The sequence below is a fragment of the Dioscorea cayenensis genome, chromosome 10 (assembly GCF_009730915.1).
Source record: "Dioscorea cayenensis subsp. rotundata cultivar TDr96_F1 chromosome 10, TDr96_F1_v2_PseudoChromosome.rev07_lg8_w22 25.fasta, whole genome shotgun sequence".
Taxonomy (NCBI): domain Eukaryota; kingdom Viridiplantae; phylum Streptophyta; class Magnoliopsida; order Dioscoreales; family Dioscoreaceae; genus Dioscorea; species Dioscorea cayenensis.
In genome coordinates, this window is record NC_052480.1 from 7,038,214 (window position 1) to 7,062,706 (window position 24,493).

A 24,493-nucleotide genomic window follows, 5' to 3' on the forward strand; every position below is an offset into this window, starting at 1 on the left:
ATTTATTTATTTTATTTATTTTTTACATCTGAGATCCATCATATACATGGTGATGTAGATTGAGGCATTTGTTGCTTTTGACATACTATATTTGCAGAGGACATCATATCTGCCCCTGGGTAAGTGTACAATTTTATATTGGATATGGTTCAATCCAAGTTTGTTTTCCGAATATGTGGGTGCTTTTTCACAAATAGAGAACCTACTAATATGTAGTTGGATAAGGCTCGTGATCAAAGCCATTTTCTTGGGTTCCTTTAATCCACCTTCACATTGGTAAGCGGTTCAAAGCAGGCTGACATTCACTTTGAGTGCCACTTCTACCAATAACACTATGTTCACCTATTTTCTTGTTCAACTACTTAGCATTATGACATGTTTAGCAATATACAATCTTCTGACTATTTATTACCAACCAACCAAACTCTTAACCCTACATAGGTCTGGTTCTTTGCTATTAGCTTGATCTGTGAACTGCCATACAACAAATGCAAATGCAATATGCATGAGTTTTTTCTGTACAAATTGCCTTTCAATGGACATATAACCTTGTTTACAGCCTTGGTTGGTTGTTTAGCTTTTTGAGTTTTGAGTATTGATCTTGACATTCTATATCTTTACCTTGATGGACAATGCTACATTTTTAGTCTTTAGTTTATTCAAACTTCACCCTGACCAAATGTATGATTTGGTTTTTGTTGCCGAGGTATCTATTTCCCCACTATCTGTTTTTATACTTTTGAGTTGTTTTCAAATTTTCTGTTATCATGTTGCTCACATTAACCATTTCAAGCATTGGACATGCAAACTTCCATAGATTAGAAATTCCTGAAAATACACATGACAATCTTAAGTTTTAAATCATTCTTTTTAAAGTTAACATCAGTGTGACAGATGATATTTCACTAGTTACCACTAGTCCTTTTCAGATTTATTAGAGATCTTCTGTACATGCCTTATTTGAAGAAGAAAAACTTCACTAATGGTTTCCTTAAAATAAGCATCTGATTTTTGTATTTTTGTTTGCAATGAACAGCTTATGGATGTTGACCAATGGCCAGCTTTATTAGAGAAATGGCCATGACTCAGGTTTGTTCCTAACACCTATTTGTTGTTGTAGCTTCCTATAGTTGTTATATAGCGTGAGATGCGTTATTTTTTATCTCAGCTTTTCACTTGTTATGCTCAACATTGAAATTTTGGCAACCCTTGTATTCGAGAGTGGTATCCGCACATATGGACACTGGCATCTGTGTTCTTCTACATGGGGCACATCCAGTTATGGTTTTATTTGATTCTTTATAAAAAGGAAAATGAGAATGGGCCATTGAAAGAGTGCATGCCTGCGTTTGAGACCACAACTCTTTTAAGTGAGTAGTTAAATGACTAAAAATAATGAAAAATTTCTAAGGAGAGGTAGTTACGTATTGTCATTTAATTGATTTACTAGAAAATTTTGAAATAAGCTCATCATTTTATGTTTCTATTTTTAAATATTACTGTGAGTGCATTTAAGTATTATTTAGTCGGGCTTCAGACAGTGTTGAAAGTTAATTTGTATATGGTTTGCATACAACTTGTTGGTTAGGAAGTAATTGAACCACCAATTGGAGCTTAGGTCATCTATGGAGCTTAGGTCATCTATGCTACAGACTAATGTGTTAGCAGGCAGTAGCTAGTCGGGTATCCAGGAAGGGGTTAGCATAATGAAGAAATCAGCCATTGACATGGCTCATTATGACACTCCAAATGGTTAAAATATGAAGATTTTGACTCCTACTTGTCGGATACAAAGTAATTGAACTACTAATTGGAACTAAGAAATCCTAATAGTACGAACATCCTTAAAAATTTGATGATAAAAATTGTACTTGATAAGGTTTATAAAACTGCAGACGACCCGGGTGGGTAAAAATGTTGGATTGGTAAAGTTGTGGCTCCATTTGGAATTGTAGTTAGGGTCGCTTAGCTTGCAGTTTAGGTGTTTGCTTTAAGATTAATTCTGGGAGATCATTTTAATATTATTTATGTAGCTATAATCATTGTTCTTTCTTGTAAATAAGTTGCTTGCTACATGTGAGAGCTGCTTTTAATCCTCATAACTTAAAAAAGGTTCTTCACATGGTGATTGGGATAAGCTCCTTTTTTCGAAAAGACTTTTTGAAATCCTTTTGATGCAAATGCTGCCAGTGCTTCCAGACAGTCCCTTGAGAATATCTGTAGCGGGCTTTAGCGGGCGTCCGGCCCCTGGCGTGGTGTGACCGGTCGCTGGTCGAGACGATGGTCGAGGGTGAGCATCGGTAGCTACGATTGTACGGTCGGACACCACACCTCGATCTTTTAGCGGCTATGACATCCCGCCGCAACCCAACCTAAAAGCGTGATCGGGCGCTCGGCAGCCAGCCGCAATGACTTAGCGGGGCGTGGTGGTATCGGCAGTGTTATTTCGGGAGATGCCAAAAATATTCTAAGGCATTGGCCTAGAATATATACCCATGACTTTGGCGAGTCATGGATCGGGTATCGAGAGGCGAGGCGCGGCAGGGATGGGTCGCTATCGGTAGTATCTGCATGACGCGAGCGGCAAGGCCGGCATGACGCATGCACAGGGCACGGTATGGCACCGGACAGGAGCGGCACGGTTGCTGGGTTGTCAGGGTATGGTGCCTCGGCCATGGACAATGCAGCCCCGCATAAACAAGCAGGCGAGGCCTCTGGCAGGTACGAGGCGCGGCATAGCTCGGCATGGCGCCGCGGACGCGAAGCGGCATGGGACCACCATGATGTCATGGTGTCGACTCGGATCGGCATAGAGGTCGGCCACACCCAAGCAAGGTTTAAGACTCGTCTCTCGCCTTATAAAAAGGAGGGGGCGTGGCCTCGAGAGCCAAGTGAGAATTGTAAGGCCTCAGGTTAAGGTTGTAAACTTTTCCACTTCAAGAGAGTTACTTTTTCTCTCTTCATACTTGGTGTCCTTTGCTTTTTTGCTTCTTTCTTGACCGGATCCTAGGGCATAAGGGAGGAAAGGCTGGGTTGGTGCGAATGAGCGTAGTCAATCGCCGCACGGTGCTGATCTAGCTGGATAAGCCTTGTGACAAGTGGTATCGTGAGCCCCGAGCTTAAGAAATAGCAAGATGGCTGGAAGGAACTAAGACATCTAATCCAAAGACCTCGAGGACTTGGTGGGTTGGATGATTGTGGTGAACAGGCTGACTTGACGGTAGGCTTCCCTCCAGAGGGTGTGGGATATATTACTTCTCTTTGTCAGAAATATGACGGCCTTTTTATCGACCTACTTGGATTCCATTATGACATAGGGCGGATGGACCAGTTTGGCTAGAGACTGGACCAATTGGAGAGCAGTCTGGAAGATCTCAAGAGCATGGTAGATGCAATCTCAAGGGCTGACTTTCCCCGACTTTTCTCGGCCGCAGTGTCGACGAGGCGACATCGGCATGCTCCGCCTGACGCTGCTAGGGGACGTTATTGGTTCCACCTCGACACGGGCTCGATTCAGCAGAATCCTGTGTTGCGTCCATGAAGCAGATATTCTCGAGGGCAAGGGATTATAGGCGGGAAATGCGGAGGCATCTTGCCCGCCCCTACCGGAGTCAGTGGGATCCCGAGACGGGCCCATGGAGGTTTACACCGCCTCCCGGCTGTGTGATATGCGAGCACGCGGAGGACCACACGATATGTTGACATGTCCCAAGTTGATGGACCTGTCCCCATTAGATATAGAGGTTAACGGGGGTGCTGAGGGCCCCGTAGCTTGAGGGAGTCGGGCAAGGGGAACAAGTGTGCGGTCCAGGAGAGACCGAGTTCCCCGACTTTTGTTTGTTCTCTCTTTTTTTTTCCTTGTATCTATGGGATGTACTTTTTGGCTTGTAAACAATTTTGTTAATCAAGTTTATATCACTATCTCTTTTGTTTAAGAGAATGTGTATCTTGATAATGTAGTTGTGTATAGTAAGTCTATGGAGGACCATATACGTCACTTGAGGAGGGTGTTTTGCAGGTTGGGAGAACACCAACTCTACATCAAGTTGGAGAAGTGCAAGTTCGCTTAGCACAGCATCAAGTTCTTGGGGCACTTGATCTCGCAAGGATAGGTCCGAATGGACGGGAGGAAGGTGGAAGCAATCCTTGACTGGCCAGCACCTGGCAAAGTCTCGGAGTTGCGCTCATTCCTTGGATTGGCCAATTACTATCGAAGTTCATCAAGGGGTACTCCAAGGTGGCAACACCCTTGACTGATCTGCTGAAGAGGGACTGGCCGTGGGGCTGGGACGAGGATTAGAAGCGAGCTTTCGAGAAGTTAAAGGCAACCATTTCCAGTGAACCCGTGTTGAAGTTTCCTGACTTCGATGTACCCTTTGAGGTACACACTAACGCATCTGACAAGGCTGTGAGCGGAGTGTTGGTCCAGGAGGGATATCCGGTGGCCTTTGAGAGCTGGAAGCTCAAGGATGCGGAGCTGAAGTATTCAACACACAAGAAGGAGATGTTGGCGGTGATCCACTTTCTCCATGTGTGGTGAGTCTATCTTTTGGGAACACATTTTGTGATTAAGATAGACAATGTTGCAGGGACGGAACCAGGACTTATTGATAGGGGGCTGAGGGTAAAATGTCAAAAAAAAATATACATTATTTACTTATACATGTATACATTATGATACATATTAATATTTGATATTTGATATTTTCAACATTTTAACTCATTAAGGCATTTAATCTAACACGTAGGCATATCTATAAAAATGAAGTTTATCATTCATGTTCTATTTATTTCACCAAAAATTTTATACATTCATTCTCATTTTCATTTTCAATAAGGAGTAATACATGATCATTGATTGGATGATCCAATAATTAAAAAAAAAATACTAATAATCTAATATACATACTCGGTGAAAAAACAGAGAGGATGGAGTGAACTCAGTGAAGAAGTAGCCAAGCAAGGAGGTTGTCAGGTGACTCAGGTTGATAACTTGATGCACTAAGTGTTCTGATGGAAATAGGTTTTGATCATAGGGTAAAACTGACATTTCAATTGTTTGAATGTTGGTTAGGTTTGAGAGGGAAAGAACGAATGGCAGAGATTAACTTCATCAAGATGATTGGTTTAAGTTCGAGGCAGTCTCAAAAGAGTCAAGATTGGTTTTCCAGTTAACGGCCAGGATGCGATCATCAAAGGGATGTGTATTAGTTCGAGGCAATAGAGTTAGTTGGTTTGGTTTAACCAGTGTTTGTGAAGAGGGAAAGTTTGATTGGCTGTGATCTAATTTATCAAGGGGTTTAGTATAAGTTCGAGGCAAATGGAGACAGCTCGGATTGTGTTTGTGAAGAACGGTCAGGATTTGAAGATCAAAGAGAGTGCATAAGTTCGAGGCAGAAGAGAAAGTCTAGCATCAGGGTTAAAGTCAAGCATCGGAGTTGATTATGATCGTGTGGCCCTGATCTGATCAATCAAAAAGGTGAGTTTAAGTTCGAGGTAAGTTTGATAAGTGGTTTGATGCACCGGGTTGCTGCACGTGGCTAGCTTAGTCACCTAGTCAGTTTCATTTTGGTTACCAAAGTTTTAGTATGTTTAAATTACTGATGTTTTAGGGGGCGTTTGGTTGTCAGGAGTGGGTTTAAGGAGGAATAGGATAGGAGTGACATGAGGGGGAGTGGAGTCGAAGTGAGAATAAAGAATGTGTTTGGTTGGTAAGGTTTGGAGAGTGTAATTTATTGGGAATGGGAAAAGTAAAGAAAGTAAATATGATAAAATGACACTTATGCCCTTTATGCAAAACAAATACTATTGTATATATAATAATGAGTTATTTTTAATTATATTTTTAAAAAATATTAACAAAATGTAAATAATTAATTATCAAAAATAAATATTTAACTTTATAATACTACAATTTCATTCTAATTTTTTGGATTTAAGTAATAATATCATTAATTAGCTATTAACTAATGGTTTTAATTACAAATTAAATTAAAAATAATTCCAATAAAAGAAGTTAACTATAATAATTTTTATATTTTTTTTGCACAAGAACAACAATGTAATAAAAAAATCAAAACAATTAAAAACACCTTGTAAAATATGATATATATAAGGGCATATTAGTCATTTTCATATTCAAGTTGTCCAATCCCCCACAATCCCCCCAATTGTGTGGTGAGTGAGACTCACTCACATGGGTGAGTCTCATTCCCTCCATAATCCCCCTTACTCCCATTGATGTATACCCAAACAAGGGGTTACATCCAATACGCCCTCACTCCCACTCCAATCTTGACATCCAGATTCCAAACACCTCCTTAGTTTAATGTTTTCATGTTTTTCTGTTTTTCTTTGAAGTCTTCTCTCTTGTATGAATTTTCAAGACTTATAGAAGAGTTTTCTCAGTTGGAGTTGAATAGAAAACTTGTTCCTTTTGATGTCTAGTTGCTATTTAGTCATTTACAGGCTACTGGCCAGGCTAGTCTTGCCGAAGGGGGGATGGTTGGGGGGCCTGAAGTTGATCTCAATGTCTTCTCGGCTGGGCAAGTAGCTGGTGTTGGAATGAACACATCATACTTAGTTAGCCGATCAACGACCACCATAACAGCGGAAATGTCGTTGACTTTGGGAAAACCTGAGATGAAGTCCATGGAAATCGACGACCACCATGACCGCTACCTGTTCCGGAGCGACCGTGGCCGTCGATTTCCATGGACTTCATCTCAGGTTTTCCTAAAGTCAACGACATTTTCGTGGTTATGGTGGTCGTTGATCGCCTAACTAAGTATGTTGTGTTCATTCCAACACCAACTACTTGCATAGCTGAGAAGGCAGCAACCCTTTTTATGCGTCATGTGGTGAAGCACTTCGGTGTGCCACAAGACATTTTGAGTGATCGAGACGCCCGGTTCATGGGACAGTTCTTTATGGCATTATTTGGTTTATTGGGAATAGAGCTGAAGTTCTCTACAGCCAATCATCCTCAGACCGACGGGCAGACGGAGCGAGTCAATGCGTTGCTCGAGCATCTCAGCCACTATGTCTCGGCTTCCCAGAAGAATTGGCTGGACCTACTGGACACGACGCAGTTTGCTTACAACCTGCATCAGTCCTCAGCAACCGGTCAGAGTCCTTTTGAGCTAGCATATGGTTTTTAGCCTCTCACTTCACCCGAGGTCGCTAAGCGCAAAGCGGGCAGTGGGTGTCCTGCCGCGCGCAACTATGCTCTGGAGCGACTAGAGATGATGGAGAAGGCGAGAGATAGTTTAGCGAAGGCTGCTAGGCGAATGAAGAAGTATGCGGACCAAGGGAGGAGGCCCTTGGAGTTCAAAGTAGGAGACCGGGTGTGGCTGAAGTTGACGCCGCAGGTGTGGAAGAAATTGCATCGGAAAGATGTCCACAAGGGTTTGATCTAGCGGTATGATAGACCGTTTGAGATTATGCAGAAGGTAGGGAGTGTAGCTTACAGGCTAAACCTATGCGAAAGGTTGAAATTACATCCAACCTTTCATGTGAGTTTCTTGAAGCCCTATCATAACGATTAACAGCACCTGGAGCGGAATCGGTTGGGCGGGCGCCTCCGATCGTGCGAAAGGAATTTACTCGGATGGTCGAGAAGATTCTAGATCGGAAGGTGGAGGGGCAGAGCAAGAAGAACCGGCGGACTTATTTTCTAGTCCAATGGAAAGGATCTCCCCGAGTCAGAGGCGAGCTGGGAGATGGGCACAACTCTTTGGCAGTTCAAGGAGTTGTTTCAGGTGTACCTTCAAGCTCATCCGAGGAGGGCGTCGGGCTCTTCAAGTGGGGGAGGTTTGTAACGGGGCTTTGCGATGTCCGCCCTTGGCAGGGCGTGACCAGCTCGCTTGGCCGAGACGATGGTTGAGGGCGAGCATTGGCAGCACAGATTGTACGGTCGGACACCACACTCGTTTATTAGCGGGTATGACATCCCGCGCAACCTAACCTAAGGCGTGATTGGGCCGCGTCGGCAGCGCCACGCAATGACCGAGCGGGGCGTGGTGGTATCGGTAGTGCTAGGCCGGGAGAGGCCAAAAATATTCTAAGGCATTGGCCTAGAATATATACCCATGACTTGGGCGGGTCATGGATCAGATACCGAGAGGCGAGGCATGGCAGGGACCAGTCGCTATCGGTAGTATCGGCATGACGCAAGCGATAAGGCAGCCATGACGCAGGCGCAAGGCATGGTATGACATCGGATAGGGGTGGCATGGTTGCTAGGGCTGTCAGGGTATGGTGCCTCGGCCAAGGATAGCGCAGGGCGAGGGGTTGGTAGGGCATGAGGCGTGGCATGGCTCGGCATGGCGCGTGACGCGAGCGGTACAGTCAGCCATGATGTCACGGTGTTGACTCAGGCTGACATAAAGGCATGGCCGAAGATAAGGCCGGCCACACCCAAGCAAGGTTAAGACTTGGGTTCTCTCGCCTAAAGAAGGGGGCAAAGGGTGGCCTTGAGAGCCAAGTGAGAATTGTAAGGCCTCAGGCTAAGGTTGTAAACTTTTCCACTTCAAGAGAGTTACTTTTTCTCTCTTCATACTTGGTGTTTTTTGTTTCTTTGCTTCTTTCTTGACCGGATCCTAGGGCATAAGGGAAGAAAGGCTGGGTTGGTACGAATGAGCGTAGCCAATCGCCGCACGGTGCTGATCTAGGTGGATAAGCCCCATGACAATATCCATGATAGGATAACTTTTTGCTAAACCAATGGAAAATTAATAAACAGAACATACTCACGTTTGACAAGTTATCTGCAAAGTAGCGTTATTTTGGCATGTCTAAGCACCGGCTTCATACCAACTTATTTGTGCTGGAGTTTCAAACTTTGGCTTAATGCCTTAACCAGGCATGTGATGCAATTTCAGAGAAATCCACGCTTCAATTCCTGCAATCAGAGGAAATTCATGCAATTTCCTGAAGATTGACAGTTAATGGAAGATGAGATAAGAAAGGAAGAGAAGAAGATGAAGAAGCAGAAGAGAAATGGAGGTTTATTTTTATATCCCTTTGGACAACCACCAAGAGAGTATTTATAGCCTGCACCAGGGCATCAAGCCATCATGACTGTTACAAATGTCTGCTGACCAAAAGCCACTAACTAGTTACAGTAGCAAAAATAGAGAATGAATACTGAGCTTCTTCTATAGCATTCGGAATGCTAAGTCCTCGTTGATTCTGCTCTGTGAAACTTCATCCTTGTGTTGATATTAGTATGGTTGCTTTTCATTGAGGTATGACCCTGATGTTCAGAATTTTTTTTTTTTAAATTTCCCTCTTTAGATAAAAGGCTCTTTAATTTTGACAGTATTAAATATAATATATATATATATATATATTATAATTTTAACTAATTTAAATTGTCTGATCCAATTATTATGACAAATTCAATCATTACATGTTTCATCTACAATTTATTATTTAAGATCTCAACTAGTTTCAAAATTTTGGCAATAGAATTTGTTGTTTTTTTTCTCTCTCAAGAATCCAATTAAGAGTATGTTATCCAAGGCAATTTTTTTCTTATTTGCTTCTTAAAATTACAACAATATGACATATCACATTCTAGTTTGTTTAATTGTTGTTGTTGTTGTTGTTGACAGCTAAAATTGATGATTCCTTGCATTCTGGTTGCTGGTTCTCTGGGAATCGGGTTCGGTTGTCTAACGTGAGTAATTTTAGTTGATTGTTAACTGTTAATGTGTGATTGGCATTTTAACCTTGCTATGATTATGTAAAGTTGACGGAGATGATCTTTTAGTGCAGAAGGAGATGATCTGCTTCCTTCTCTCAGCCCTTCTATAACTAGTATTGCTATTATGATATCAGTAAGTTTTGCTTGAAATAAGTTATCTTTTGAATGAGATACTATGCCTTACTTATTGTTTCCTTGATCCAGTGCGCAGTATATGTTTTGTTAAATCAATCATGCGCTAATGGTGTGAATAATGTACTATCAGGTGCATAGCTAGTCTATTTCTTTAAGGTTAATCATTGATTCATCTGCTTCATTTTGTTTTCCATTTTATTATAGTCTGTTGTGTGACATTTCTCATTTGTTGGAAGTTTTGAATTCCTCTGATTGATTTTTATATTGTTTAAATTTCAATTTTTTTCAGGAGTCTATATAGCCTGTGGAACTTCTATGGGATCCCTACTGCAGTTGATAACACAGGTTTTCTCTTCTCAAATTGGCATTCTATTTCCAGCTTGTGTAAAGTTTTTTGGTCATATTAAACACCACACATTAGTGTGTCTTCTGGCATTCAGCAGGCCCTTATCCAACACAAAACAGGACAGAAGTCTTACTCTATATCTTGGAAGGACTTCTTCAAAAACAAACATGTTCATGAGGTTTACAAAATATATATAGGATTTTTCTTCATATACTAGGAAGTTAAATAACACTGTTAGAGTAGGGATCAAAATAATCTGGTGTTCTTTTCCTCTTTGTGCAGCTATTTTTCTTGATGATACCAGCTATACTTAGTTCTGGCTTGCTGCAGATTACATCCCTTACAGATCTATATTTTTCCTCATTTGTGCCTGGTGCTGCAGCAGCTCTCACTTGTAAATTGCCTCTAATATCTTTTTGGTGTTAGTATAAGTTATATATTTATTTATTTATTATTTTGCATTTTCACTCTAGTAGTTTTATGTGTACAGAGTTATTTTTAGATTTAATAAATGTCTGTTGATTCTCGATTCTCTTAGAAACCATTTAGCAAAGGGAATAGAAAATTAAAATAAAGCAGGAGAAAGCATGAGCATAAGCTAGCCAAAGGGGAACCTGTTGGAATAATTAATAAAAGTTATTCCTAGAGTATCTATATAATGATTCCACTCGATCTAATCATTGTCTGAATCTGCCAGGTTTTTTCCACATTGGATGCCTCTTTTTTGTTTAACCCACAGCTTTTCCCTTCCCTAACTTGTTTTTTTTTTAACTTTTATGGTTCTGTCTGTATCTTTGGTGCCTCATAGTTAGTTGATGATCCAGCCTAATTTCATCGAGTTAAACACTTTCTTCATCAGGCAAAGTATGGATCATGAGTATATATATATATATATATATATGTACTGATCCATTTTTTCTTGATCTACAATTTAGTAATTTTTAATATATTTATCAAAACTAGTTTTGTTTTGGTTCTATTGGAGTCTTCCTTGACTGGATAATGATAAGTATTATTAGGATCAATGAATCAAATACAGGAGTTAGCCAATCTATCCTTGATAATAAATGGCACAATTGATTGAAGAATGTTGTTGCAGTTGGACTGAAGCTGTTAATTTCACCTCAACACTTGGACCTACCAAGTGATACATTTAAAAGAGTTCGTATTGGACTACATTTATCAAGAAAGCGTGAGCTTAACCCCAAAAGTTGTTGACTAATCAAGCAAAGCACAAGAAAATAAATCTCCCATGTCCTTCAATTGGTCAACCTTCACCAGAAAGCATAGATCCTAGACCACACAAATCAAGTTTATAAATCCAAATGTTTAACATGACAAGATCGTCATCAATGTCTACTGGTTGCCTTGGATGGAGTCTTTTTGGCAGAGATCCTGGACTTATTACATAGGCTGCATAGTTTTGTTACTCTGATATGTGATTTTGAGAACTCCATGATAAATCTTTTCGTTGTTGAGAATATAAGTTTCCTTATTTTACTGATTAGGGGAAGAGTTATTGAAGCAAAGCATGCATTATTTTTTTTCTTACTGGTTTATAATTTGTGACACTCAGTATATTAAACTTATGATTGGCATCTAATGCAAGAGTTTAGATGGACTGCAAGAGTTATGAGCCTAATATTTTCTTGCTGTGTGTGTTATATTCTTTGAACTCCACTTCATAATAAATCTTGTACATGCTATCAGAATATATGGACATCTTGTGTTGGTTTTGTTAACAGTTATTAATATCTAATTTAGATACTATAAAGTGAAATTTTGAACCCACATCCTTGTTAGCATAATTATAAAGAAATTTCTTCTCTCTTCGTGTGTGTATATGTGTGTTAATTGCTATTCCTCAAAGTTGCCTCATTGATCAATTCCATTATGTCTTACTTATAGAGGACTAGAATATCTGTTTTATGCTACTGTCCACTGATATATTATTATTCCTAGATGCACATCTCTTGGCAATGGCTCCAATGGGAATTCTGTCCAGCATAATTGTGCTACCTGTAGTGCCCATTTTTGCAAGGCATGTGGAGGTAAACCAGTCAAAGTCCTTTTAATTTGATAAAAATACTTGTCTAGAAAAATTTATACAGTAATCTTGATGCAGCGTTGCTCATGGGTGAGTCTAAAGGAGAGCCTGCTGAAAATCATTTTATTATCCATGGTAAGGTCTCCAATTGTACCTTGCAAAGGTTGCTATCACCAATTTCTTAAATTTTTTATTTTTTGTTCAGAATCTGTGTGATTTCTTACTATTTCATTTCTTAACCAAGTTAAAAAGATCTTCCAGTGATGCTACCTTAGTAATATAGCGCAAATTTTGATTCACGATTTTTTTTATGGATAGAACACATTAGTTGGTGGTAAGAAATCATTTGTCTATTATATTGCTCTTTATTGAACCTTCTGCATGCTGCCTATTAGACTTGTGATTTCTTTGAATTTCACTTTTTAATCAACTTGTCCACTTTTCTTGGTGCTGCTTTGTATGTGAATTATTATTGGTAGGTAAATTGAAGTACCGATGTAGCATAAACCTATGATATGAACTTGGGTTTTCTAAGTGCCTCACACTTAGTAGTAGGCAATCACATCCTCCAAGGATCATATTATTTTGGAAAAAAACTTTATATTCTGTTTTTTTTATCACTTTAGAAAAGATCCCTACTTATTTTGTTTGGAGATTTGAAATCTTATCCAAGCATCCTTTGAGTACATATAGCCTTATCTAAAGTAAATTTTTCTAGACTTGGATTTATCCAAAAATGCTAGCTCGACTTAATCGACATGAACTAATTAAAAAGAAATCCGACACAAACCCTCCAGTGCTTGCAATTTTCTTGTTGGCCTGAAGAAAGAAATTTACCAAACAATCTTTAGTTACTTTAATTGCTTTACCTTATGAGCTTTGTTTCTTTAAGGTTCTTTTATTTTGTTTAGCTTGTTTTACTATTCATTAGTCCTTATTTCGCAATTATGAGATTTCTTTTCGTTTTTATTCTTTGACAGGTTGTCAGTTTGCCAATCACATGCGCTATTTGTGTTTTGGCAAGGCCACTTGCCAATTTGGTTTTTCAGCGATTTGCTTTTGATTCTGCTGCTAGTGCCTTCGTTTCATCGTTGCTAGTTTGTTGTAAGTCTGTTTCCTATTTGAAGCTAGTAATGCCTGATCTTTCAACTCCTGTTCCATGGCCAAATAAGTTAGCATGATATGTTCTATTTTTTAAATAAGAAACAGTTTGATTACTTAATGTATTGATAGTAGTTCCAGAAAATCCATTTAATTTTTGCAAAGATGGCGAAAAAAATTCTGTTTTCCATAATATTTTATGCACTAGATGCCAAAAGAAAGAAGCAATTTGCTTTTTGATATCCCTTTGGTTGTTCCATGCTGCATTACTCTTGGTTCCTTGCATGCATCTGATCTCTTGTACACTAAATTTCTTCAATAGATCTCTTTGGAGAGTTGCTGATTATCTCAGAAAGATGATATCTTAATACATTAATATTGACGGCTGAAATCAGTTCAGATAAATCAAAATGTGTGTGACAATGAATTGCAGATTCAAATTTGAACTTTATTAAGCTTTAAAGAGATTTTCCTTAGAAAATGAGAAAACAGAGATGGTTTATCAATCTTGAGAGTGCCAATTTTAAATTAGTGGTGTCAATCATGAGCTATTGATCAAGTTATAAGATATAATAAAGGTTTTTACTAGATAATAGTATAAGTGTTGAAATCTTGTACTATCATTGTGATTCTACTGAAGTTTAGTGTCACCACTCTTTTGTTGGCTAGAGTCATTGAATCATGATCCTTTTGTGTGGCGCATATGAGCATTTGCAACTAGCATTTGACATGAAAAAAATTCATAATTTATATTGATTTAATGTGAAAACACGTCACATAAAACTTAGAAGAATTGTTGATTAACATTTTCTGACTATGGCCTTTTCATGAATCCTTTATTTTGTTACTTGTAGGAGATTTTGAGGTATTATTTTCTACTCAAATTTTTTTTTTCAAGCAGATTCAATCAGTTCACCTTTTTGGATCATGCGCGAAGTATTTGCGGCAGTATTTTATTCCCTTGGAGAAGGGAACTGGCTATTTCTCATCAATCTGACTGCTATATTCTTGAATGGCATTCTAGACTGGCTTTCCATCAATGTTCTTCATTTCGGAGCTCAGGGACTGGTACATTCGCATCCTCCATAGTGACTAAACAAACAATTCTGATTCAAATACTGAATGGCTTTTTATCCTTTCAAGGCACTTTCAACATCATGCATCACAAGTTTATCATCCTTGGCTCTCTTGTTTCTCCTTTCAAAGAAAATATGTGGTATATTCCCTATGTTCGCATCTCTCTGATCAATATCACTTTCAAATTTCAATCAGCATTATTATCCTGCCTCTAATTTTGCAGGAATGGAATACATAAAAGAAGTGATCAACCCTCTTCTTCGGCTTCTACCTTATTGTATTTTTTCAGGATTTATCACAATGATCTCATACAAACTGCTACATCTCTTCCTATCTTCCATCCTCATTTTAAGGTTCTTTCATCTTTGTGTTCTTTTTCAGGCATTTATTTTTTAAGTCGTGTGACATGTTTTTACTGCAGGTTCAGGCTTGCTGAGCTCTTCTCCATTTTATTTGCCGGGTTTCTTGGGATTTCTGCATTTTATCTACCTCTTCTGTTGCTTCCACTTCCAGAAACTAAGTTTGTCAATGATACGCTGAATACATTGATAAACAGAAAACAGTTCATACGTTTCTGAGTGCTAAGGACTTCTTACCCATCTTAACCATGACAAAAAGTTTTAACCCATTTCAGAGAAGATTATTTGTTTCTGCAGCTAATTCAAGTGCATATGAAGAGTTCAAGTATCTGGTGTGTATCAATGTTTAAAGTTTAGATTCTAATTTCTTTGCCAACAAAACCTAACAAGATCTTAATTTATGATGTTTTTATGCAGATCATGATTGAAAGTAAGAACTTCATTTACATTGTAATCATGCAAGTAGGTATGTGATTCTCACTTTTAACTTCTTTTTCTTCCATTTCTTTATATGTTTTCAGCAAATTATTTCACAAGTATTTTTCATTGAATAAGAAAATTTTCTGTTTTTTTTTTAACATATGCCCCTCAAATTTCTTGTTTCAGTAGTTGGCATAGAATGCGTTTGTTTCTTTTGAAGAATATTGTTCTTAGTTATTAGTTATTATTATTTTTATATGCATATATATATATATATATTACCCGAATTGATCACTTTTCTTTTTTCTATCTCTCTTCCCTTTTGGTCCCTCTACTAAAAAATACTCTCAATTAGTCCTTTGACTCTTAAAAATGGACCCACTTAATCCCTCTACTCTTAGTCTCTTTTCAATTAGCCCCTCGATCTATTTTTAAAAATATAAAAACTAGTTGGGTTATTTTCAAACGTAGAAGGATTAAGTAAGTTTATTTTTTTAAGAGTAGAGAGATTAATTGGGAGCATTTTTCTGAGTAGAGTGACCAAAAAGAAGAGAGAGAAAAATAGAGGGACTAATTCAAATCTTATATCATTTTCATGGTTGTTCAACAACACTTGCAGCTCCAATTATTGGTAAAATGATATGACACAAAAACACTCATTAAATATAAAAACTTTATTTTTAATAAACAAATAAATAACATGAAAAAAAGACAAAGCCAAACAGGTCTTTCTTCTCCACAACATTGCCAAGCAAACAGCAAAAAAAAGTTTTTAGCACAATCATTTTACACTATGCCATTATTTTTTTAATTACAATTTTTTTTAACATATTCATATCATAAATTTGATTGATTTATGTATTTATTCACATTTCCTCAAGTAATCGTGTATCAAAATCTTGAGGCTGAGGAAATTGCTGGTGAGGGAGCCCTTTAACAGGCTTCTGGTTCCTCCTTTTCCTGCTTTTCATCTACTTCCCCTGCTTTGTTGGAAACTCCAGTTCCCTCTTTCTCATGAGGAGTAGGTTTATGATCTTCTGTTTTATGCTTGAACTCATGTCTGGAACTCATGGCTTCCACTTCCTCTTTCTTTTCCATTCAAACTCCTCACTTTCTCACCCTTGTTTTTAGTGTAAATTTTTTATTTGCTTGCCATTTTGATACTGCTTCTTGAGGGTGCCATATTTGATATGTTATCCAAGTGTGCCTGCCACGTGTTGGTGCACGTGGATGCAATTGGAGAACTGCATGTGTTGATGATGTCTTTTATTTTTATCAGATTTTCACTGGTATAAGTTGGGGCCAATCATGAAAAGAAATTGATTTTTCATTTTTTTTTAATTTCAATTAATTATTTATGAGAAATAGTGAAAGTTCTATTTTGTATGCTTGGTTTTAAACTTTTAAATTTTGGAGTCACACTAGCAACAATGTTTTTTTTTTTTAAAAAAATAATAATAATAATTTTCTTCTCTTATTTTGTACGAGAACCAATTTGATTTGATAAATAATAAGTTGAATTTAAAAGAAAATGATAATTTTTATAGAAATTTGATTCCATCTTATCTTACTTTCTTGAAACAAACAGCCCAAGTCATATGAACGTCCAAGTTCTAAATCACTTTTTTAAATTGGTGAAATGATATTTTTAACCCATTGATATATGACACTATAAACCCAATATCTATTTATATAATACTTTTACTCTTCTCACAAACGCTCCCGGGAAATTGAGGAAACAAAAAAAACTCTTGAAAAATTTAAATTAATTTTACCAAGCCATGGACATGCAATTGTACCAATCATTAAACAATGAAATGGACGAGAAAGTGGTTGTCTAGTGAGATCTAGAAAATGGTTCCTCAACCAAAAGTATACCTATAAAAGAAAACATAGATAACATATGATGGAAGTTAACGACGTTTATACAAACAAGCTTTCAACTCTGGCCACTCTATATATTTCACTGGAGCAACCTTCTCCTGAAAACAGAAAAAAAAATATAAGAAGGAAAATGAAAGGATCAATTAAATGGTAACGATGCCCCTAATTTATCTCCAAATTCACAAGGAATTAACTTAAAAAAAAATTACAAATTACCTTTTTTTTGAAGTAGAAAAGAAGAAACATTTTATTCTTCAAATCCTGCAAGAAAACACTACTCATAAGAAACATTCGAGAGTTATCTGCCTGTGTCACCATTTACTTGTACCAAGTATTCTCCGCATTAATAGCTCTCAAGTAATGATAATCATTTCGAAAGTTAAGTTTTGAGATACAGATCATTGTTTGGGGTTTAATTAGAGAAGAGTAGTTCTTAAACAGATGAATAAGTAGATCCACAACAAGAGGGAGTTACAGAAATATGACCTTAGAAACCGAAGTGTATCCAAGCTTACAGACAGCTTCACAAAATTTATCAGGGTCTGCTCCGCCATTGTTTGGATCAAACCTACTTCGAACTTCTGCTATTAATAGCCAACCACTGCAGCAATGATAATGAATGCTCATAAATGTTATTAAGTCAAAATTAGAGATTGTAGAAATAAAAAAAACAGCATATAAATGTGAACCATGGCTTGAGAACTCTGTTTGCTTCCTGCAGGTAACTTGGGAAGTCAGTTCCCATTAGTGAGAGGCAAAAGACAGTGACATCAACAGATGATGAATCCAAGGGTGTCTGCAGAAAAGACACTTGTGAGGCAATGTGAATGCATAAATTATATTTGGAGTTCAAATATCAAATTTGTATTCTAAATATAATCTAGATTTTAGAAACAGCCACATCAATCACATCGTCAACACTTTTTGATGCATAAGTCATGGCCCTTCAGTCAGGGAAGTTTATTGTGATCTTTTTGTTCAAACAACAATTAAGGGAACAAGAGAGCAACACACTCTTGCATTTAATGGGAAGAGGAACAATTGAAAAGATAACTAATACTGAACAATATATCATTTAGTCAAAACAAGATGAAATTTTGATTTGCAGTGTATGTATAGAATTAGAAAGAATCTTATATTAGGAAAAACCAATAGCTAGCCATTCTCATTTCAAGCTAAGCAATTTGTTAATGAGTGGTTTTAGAAGGCAGCACTTACATGAGACATGTCACATGCAATTACTGATGGATCATTTGCAACAAGATCAATGGAGAAGACTTTATTCTTCACATTTTTTGCAAGGGTTGCACTGCCTGCAAAGTCCTGGTACTAATAAGCACACAAGTGATTCAATTTCCCTTAAATAAATATGCTAGTATGATGCAACATGGCAAAAATTCCTTCATTCTCACCACATCCAAAATCAGCTACTACCATAGAAGAACTATGATTCTTTAACCATTTGATGATGATATTAACTGGTTGCTCTGGCCAATGTGACATCTGCTCTTGATATCCTGCATGATACTAAAGTAAAACATTAAATCCTGGAGAAAAACAGTATATGAGTGTCAAATTATATACTTGTGATACATGAAAAAACATCTCCCAACCTTTTAAATTGACAGTAACAAAACTTAAGAAATAAGGAAGCAGTTAGCACTAGCATAAGAGAAGCATGCACTAGAAAGAAACATCAGAAAGTGCAGATCAAATCACACCTTTGAAATTAACGCCTTGTATAGTACTTTTGTTTTCACTTTTTGACCTGTAGTAGTTGTTTATTAGCAGCTATTACGTGAGGAATGCCAATTTTTCACATAAAGGCCTTGTACTGATATCGTAAAATAGCCACTCAAAGTATTGTGCATTGACAGCAGCAGGTAAAGTTGAGCATCAGCTCATGCCAGACAATCATAGAATATGGAATAATATCATAGTAGAAAAATATTCATTACACCTAAATTTCATCAGAGCCGCCATCATGCTCAGGACTAACACAGAGAATGATGATGGATATGGGTAAATTGGATACAGGATCTCAACTCTCAGATGAACTCTACCAAAGCTTTGCAGTTTGCACTGTTTAAAAATCAAAGAGAGTGCCTTGATTAAAAGTTAACGTTGAAGGATTACTGATGATGGAAATAATAAACAGATGAAGAGTACTTATGGAAGTGGATTGGAGCAGAAGCAGCTAAAGAAAAGAATATAAGAGGGGAAAAGGCATCTGTTGTTATCAAAGAAAATGCACAGATGCAGCTTTTTTTAAACTGTCTAATGCCAAATCTTTGGCAAGTAGGGTAATGACCACATGTAATCTTGAGCCTTAATTTTCATATTGTAATTGTTTCCATATGATGGTTTAGATGAATCCACTGGGAAAAGATATGTGTGAAGAGTGAGATGATTCATCGCAAAATAAAAAATAAATAAGTAGATAGAGGGACATAAGCCAGTAGATATTTACCACATCAAACAATTCCGGATCCTTCTTGAATAAGTCAAGCGCCTCGTTTCCACTAAGAAATAATGAGAATAAATTAAAAAAAATTATGAGACATTAAATTCATTTACTATACAAGAAATGAAAAACTTAAGACAATGCAGGCACAATATTGTTTATGGTAGAAAATGATTATTAGCAAGAGAAAGTTGCTTGCACACCCCCAAAAGAATATGAAATTATGCAAACACCCCCATCTGTAAGTACTTAACAAAAAGCATTAATTAACAAGCTAAAGACTTGCAATACAACTAACAAGCTAATACACTAGAAGGTATAATTTCATGGCGTGGCAGCAACACTTTGTAAAAATATGAACTAGAACTGAGATTCGTAAATGCATATGCATATAAATTCACCAGAACAAATCTAGTTCATCCAATGTGGCACCTCTTTAGCAACTATGATGCCATAAGCTATGCCCCATATTAATTAATTGCCTTTGCACCATATCAGGTGGACTTGGAGATTTGATAGATTATACTTTGTCAAAGTAATTGCAATGACAGCAGTGAAAGAAAAAAACAAAGATTTCTGGCCTAAGACTATTAAAGATTACAATAGATCAAGGCCAGTTGTATGAGTGAAAGCAACAAGACTAACAACATAGAACCTAATTTCAGTGTCACAACTCCTTTAGCAAGGATACCACCACAAGTCCAGGGTCCAGTGACTCTTGGTTGCACTTTGCCCCTAATAGGTAGGCTAAGTGGGCATTTTGAAGTTGAACTTGCCATTCAACAGGCAGACTATGGGATTTTCCACCAGGGAGTACCCTTTGAACAGCAAAAACTGGGATTATAAATGATTCATAATATTGAAAAATAGGGGGAAGAAAGAAAGTGTAAGAAGCAAATACAGTGGGACCACTGGTCCACTTGTCTGAGCAAAAGCAAAAAGTTGTTACAAGGTAGAAAGGGTTCAAGTTTAGTAACATATGATGCACATGTTATTGTCCTAAAAAGAGTTCCCAAATCTACCCTCTTCATCTAAAACAGAGTGATTCAACAATAATCATTTTAGAAGATTTTTTTTTCAATTGCATTTTGTTAAGTAAATAGTCACATGTTTTACATTCAAGGATAAATAGTAACACAGGAATTTAAGTTTCGCAGCCAAATGCATTTCCAATTCCCAGTTTTGCACTACGTTAAAAGTCAATTTCATATTATATTAAAAAAAACTAAGGGCAAAATTAAAATGAATTAAATTGATCTTTCAGAAGAATTTGGTCTCTGGTGGAATTTATAATGTTGGCAAATGTATATGCAATCTATTAGTACCCTTCATTATTTTTGTGTTGGCAGAATTGCAACTTTCTACATGTTTTGGTAGTATTGAGTTGCCATACTAAGTGTTGTTCAATACTACAGTATGGTAGTTAGAATTTTTCACCACATAAAATTCTTCTCATTGGTTGTGTTGTTTTAGAATTCTGAGTGAAAAAAAGAGTATGAGAAAAGCAACAATTAAGAGCGTATGGAGAAATTCCATACCTGCAAGTGTACAATTTCTCATTAATCATCCTAAAATGAGCTCCAGATAACCTCCCTCTTATCTGCACATTAACATATAATTTTACAGTAGTGGCCAATTTATAAGAAAGATAGTGATCCCGACAATAATGAAACTAAGATAAAGCGTAAAAGTTTTAAAGCGGTCAGTTTCAACCAATTTATCAAGTTCTAAATCTAAATGAATTGAAGCTTGCATACTTCCATTAGACACCATTGTTCTATCAATATCCTTAGTTTTCAACAAGTTCTGCTAAAACATCTCTTTGCCTTGACTTGCAATCTCCATGAAAGGCGCATTACTTAACCTATGTTGGCTTTGAATGGATATCTGAGACTCTTAGCACCTAACAGATGTGGGACTTATTCCTTTCTGAAATGCCCATTTTAAAACAAGGAACAAGCCGATATCATACATAACCAACCCAAGCTTTAGCATATCCTAGCCAATCCTTATCACAATCCAACTTCAATAGTGCCCTAGTTTGAATACAACCCCAAGAAGCATGGAATAATTTACTCTACAATTCTCCCTCACTCTAATGTCAAGTCTCATTTGCAGTAAAAGGTAACCTATTCATCAATCTAATGCATTGCAGAAACAAAAATCTTAATCACCACCATCATTCACAAGAAGAAAAAAATTAAAACAAACAATAAAATGTTTCGTTTCTTCATCAAATCAAATACTTTTCAAATAGTTACTTCATTTGATGAGCTTTCCCTCAGTTTATTCCAAATATGAATGAATTTAAATCGACATCTAGAACCTTAAGAAAATGAAAACCTAATTCAGCCGCACTGGAGTTGAGAAACCCTACCTTATCGAGGAAACTGGATGAAGCCGTGGACTTTGGAGCAGAAGGTTCAACTCTGCTCCGCTTTGGAGGCCTGGACGAGTGAAGAGGAGGAGAAATCGAGGGATGCTCCTCCTTCTGCAAGGATGGAGAAGCATTGTTGAGAGAGTGCCGCTTTCGTTTGCCTCTCCTGGCCCTCCGCTTCCCTTCTCCAGCCATAGTGAGGATCGAATCGAGCACCGCTCGCTTCGTCTCTCCTGGAAGACCTCGATCGCCGGAGCCTCCTCTGAAGAACACACCGCCGCCTCAGCTCGATGGAGCTCGCCGCCGGAGATGGCGATTTTCTTAATTTTGGGTTGAAAAGGAGTAAATTTTTATAAAGTTTATAAATTTTAAAAGAATAATATAAAAATTAGAACAAGACCAATGTCAAAATTAAAATTATTTTTAATAAAATGCTTTCAATTAATTAATTAATTAAAATAAATAAATGTTGAAGGCACCAAATTGGTATTTTCCAATTAAATTATATAATTTTTTTTTTCTTTGACAAATTGGAAACAAGCATAGAAAACTACTAGCGGGTGCGATTATACCAACACTAAGTACCGGATCCCATAAGAACTCCGTAGTTAAGCGTGCTTGGGCGAGAGTATTACTAGGATGGATGACCTCCTTAGAAGTCCTCGTGTTGCATCTTTTCTCTTTTGGGGTGTTTCGTGGTGACAGGATGAATCTCTTGCGAAGCCTGTGGAGAGAATCCGGCGATGGTGGTGGCGGTGACGGCAAGACTCCCTTGTCTCAACAATCTGGTGCTTCATTGGCAAGGGTTTGTTGCAAAGAAAGATGGTGTTATCGTATGCTCAGCTAGTAAGTTCTTCTTCGGGTGAGGCTTCCCCGACGAAAAAGGTGGCATGTAGAAGCTTCAGCGGCAACTCTTCAATCCAGGTCAAGTTGTCAGGTGCTAAGCAGCCGTGTTCTCCAAAGAATAACTTGTGTGGGCTTTGCTTCAGATCTACCCACGAGATGACGGAGTGTCGGCACTAAGTCGTGTGTTTAAGATATGCTTGTGTTGGCCATATGGCAGCTTGATGTCCGGTGGAACCGGGTGAAGTCCTCACCGGAGGGGGTTGTATGTCCGCTCAAAACATGGGGGGCCGCAATCAATCTCGCCAGTGCAACCGGATATTAGAGAAAAAGGATTGGGGCAAGATGTCTTGAGTGCTCATAAGATCAGCAAATCTTCTCTCTCAATCTCGCTATCTCCGGAGTCCATGGAATTGAGAGAAGAGCTAGCTAAGGTTGTTGTGCTATCTCTTGTAGATAGGTTTGCCAATGAATCCAATTTACTCGTCACTATTCTTTCAATCATCAACAGAGATCTTGTTGGGCCCATTACACCTCTAAATGATTACACTTATCTGTTGCCGATGGTGAGCAGGGAGGAGGTTAAGGAGATTTGCAAGATGGGTTCCTTCAAGGCGATGACCAAGGATGGTCCTTGTGGGCTAAAACTTTCTTCATGGTCGGTGGAATTCGGGGCGGTAGGCAGAGCTTCGGGGGAGGGACAGTGGATACTCATTTGGAATTTACCTTTGCACGCCTGGTGTTGGTCTATCATCTCGGAGGTTCTTTGTCCGATGGGAGAGCTGGCCGCATTGTCACAGGCGGAGCTACCTCATAAGCAGTTCATCTCAGCATTGGTTCCACGTCGAGTGGGAGTTTCACTGCCATTAGAGTTAGACTTCAGCTTGGGGATGCACAAGTATCAGGTATAATTCACAGGGGATTGAGGAGCTTTCTTGGTTTATCGTTGTGAGCTGGGTCATTATATTCTAGCAGAGAAGGAGGGTGATGCTGGAGAGGGATCTGTGACCGAGGTGCGGTTGGGGATGAAGATCGTTAAAGCTCCGATGAAGACAGCCAGGTCCAAAGCTAAGGCGGTGGTCGAGCCTTGCTCCCACGCTGGTGCAAGGCGAGAGACAGGTCCCCCGCCGAGGCCCGCTGACAAAGATAGCTTGGAGGTGGTGCCGGAGGAAGGAGCAACTAACTTGGTTCTCAAGGAAACATCGGCGGTAGTCAAGCCTACCTTCCACGTTGGCGTAGAGGTGTGTCCCCCCAAGAGCCGGAACCAACTCGTCGGACAGGTGGTCCATCTAGTGCTCGGAGGCGGATTGAGGGTCATGGGATGGCTCAGTCTCTCGAGCGAAGACTGTCTAATCATGCATGGTGATTAACGTTATAGGGTACGAAAAAAAGACGTGTTGAGCAATGGCGCGCTCGTCCGCTGAAAGCTCTGGACCAAGTTAAGGATGGGACACGTGGCAAGATGGTGTCGTCCGAGGTTGGAGAGGCACACGTTAAGGAAATGAGGGATCAGATTAAGGTTACTTCTTTGGGGAACAATGAGAGATCAAATGTCCCGCGGAATCTAGTTAATGATATTGCGTTGTCTTCTCCTGGTGTCTTGAATGTGGAGTTGCTGGAGCATAATAAGGCGGGCTGTAAGAGGGGACATTGCTTTGAAGACCCAATTGCACTAGATATTGGGCTTAATTTGGGCCTGGGCCATAATTTGCAACCTGATAATGTCATGGA

The 24,493-nt window shown here is 38.4% G+C and overlaps 2 protein-coding genes and 1 pseudogene across 11 annotated transcripts; 2 read left to right on the forward strand and 1 right to left on the reverse strand.

Annotated features, from left to right (window-relative positions):
- Positions 1–1,036: 1,036 nt before the first annotated feature.
- On the forward strand, positions 1,037–15,304 carry LOC120270178 (probable lipid II flippase MurJ). 10 transcript variants are annotated; one of them, XM_039277204.1, is made up of 15 exons: positions 1,037–1,089; positions 9,618–9,682; positions 9,776–9,842; positions 9,914–9,974; positions 10,134–10,189; positions 10,285–10,368; positions 10,473–10,584; positions 12,153–12,241; positions 12,316–12,372; positions 13,218–13,341; positions 14,240–14,406; positions 14,482–14,554; positions 14,639–14,768; positions 14,837–15,106; positions 15,192–15,304. In XM_039277204.1, the coding sequence occupies exons 1-14, from the start codon at positions 1,054–1,056 to the stop codon at positions 14,991–14,993; spliced, it is 1,278 nt and encodes a 425-aa protein (XP_039133138.1). In that variant the 5' UTR covers positions 1,037–1,053; the 3' UTR covers positions 14,994–15,106; positions 15,192–15,304. The 10 variants fall into 10 exon arrangements, with proteins under 10 accessions (XP_039133138.1, XP_039133140.1, XP_039133141.1 ...); XM_039277206.1 differs by having other exon boundaries at positions 14,843–15,106; XM_039277207.1 differs by having other exon boundaries at positions 10,473–10,563.
- A 1,641-nt stretch (positions 15,305–16,945) lies between these two features.
- Positions 16,946–22,244, reverse strand: LOC120270010 (ribosomal RNA-processing protein 8). The gene is made up of 9 exons (XM_039277018.1): positions 21,920–22,244; positions 21,081–21,142; positions 19,549–19,600; positions 18,491–18,605; positions 18,297–18,391; positions 17,768–17,874; positions 17,565–17,679; positions 17,295–17,339; positions 16,946–17,176 (listed from the first exon to the last, which is right to left on the reverse strand). The coding sequence occupies exons 1-9, from the start codon at positions 22,112–22,114 to the stop codon at positions 17,108–17,110; spliced, it is 855 nt and encodes a 284-aa protein (XP_039132952.1). The 5' UTR covers positions 22,115–22,244; the 3' UTR covers positions 16,946–17,107.
- A 233-nt stretch (positions 22,245–22,477) lies between these two features.
- LOC120271043 lies at positions 22,478–22,595 on the forward strand (annotated as a pseudogene).
- The last annotated feature ends 1,898 nt before the right edge of the window (positions 22,596–24,493 follow it).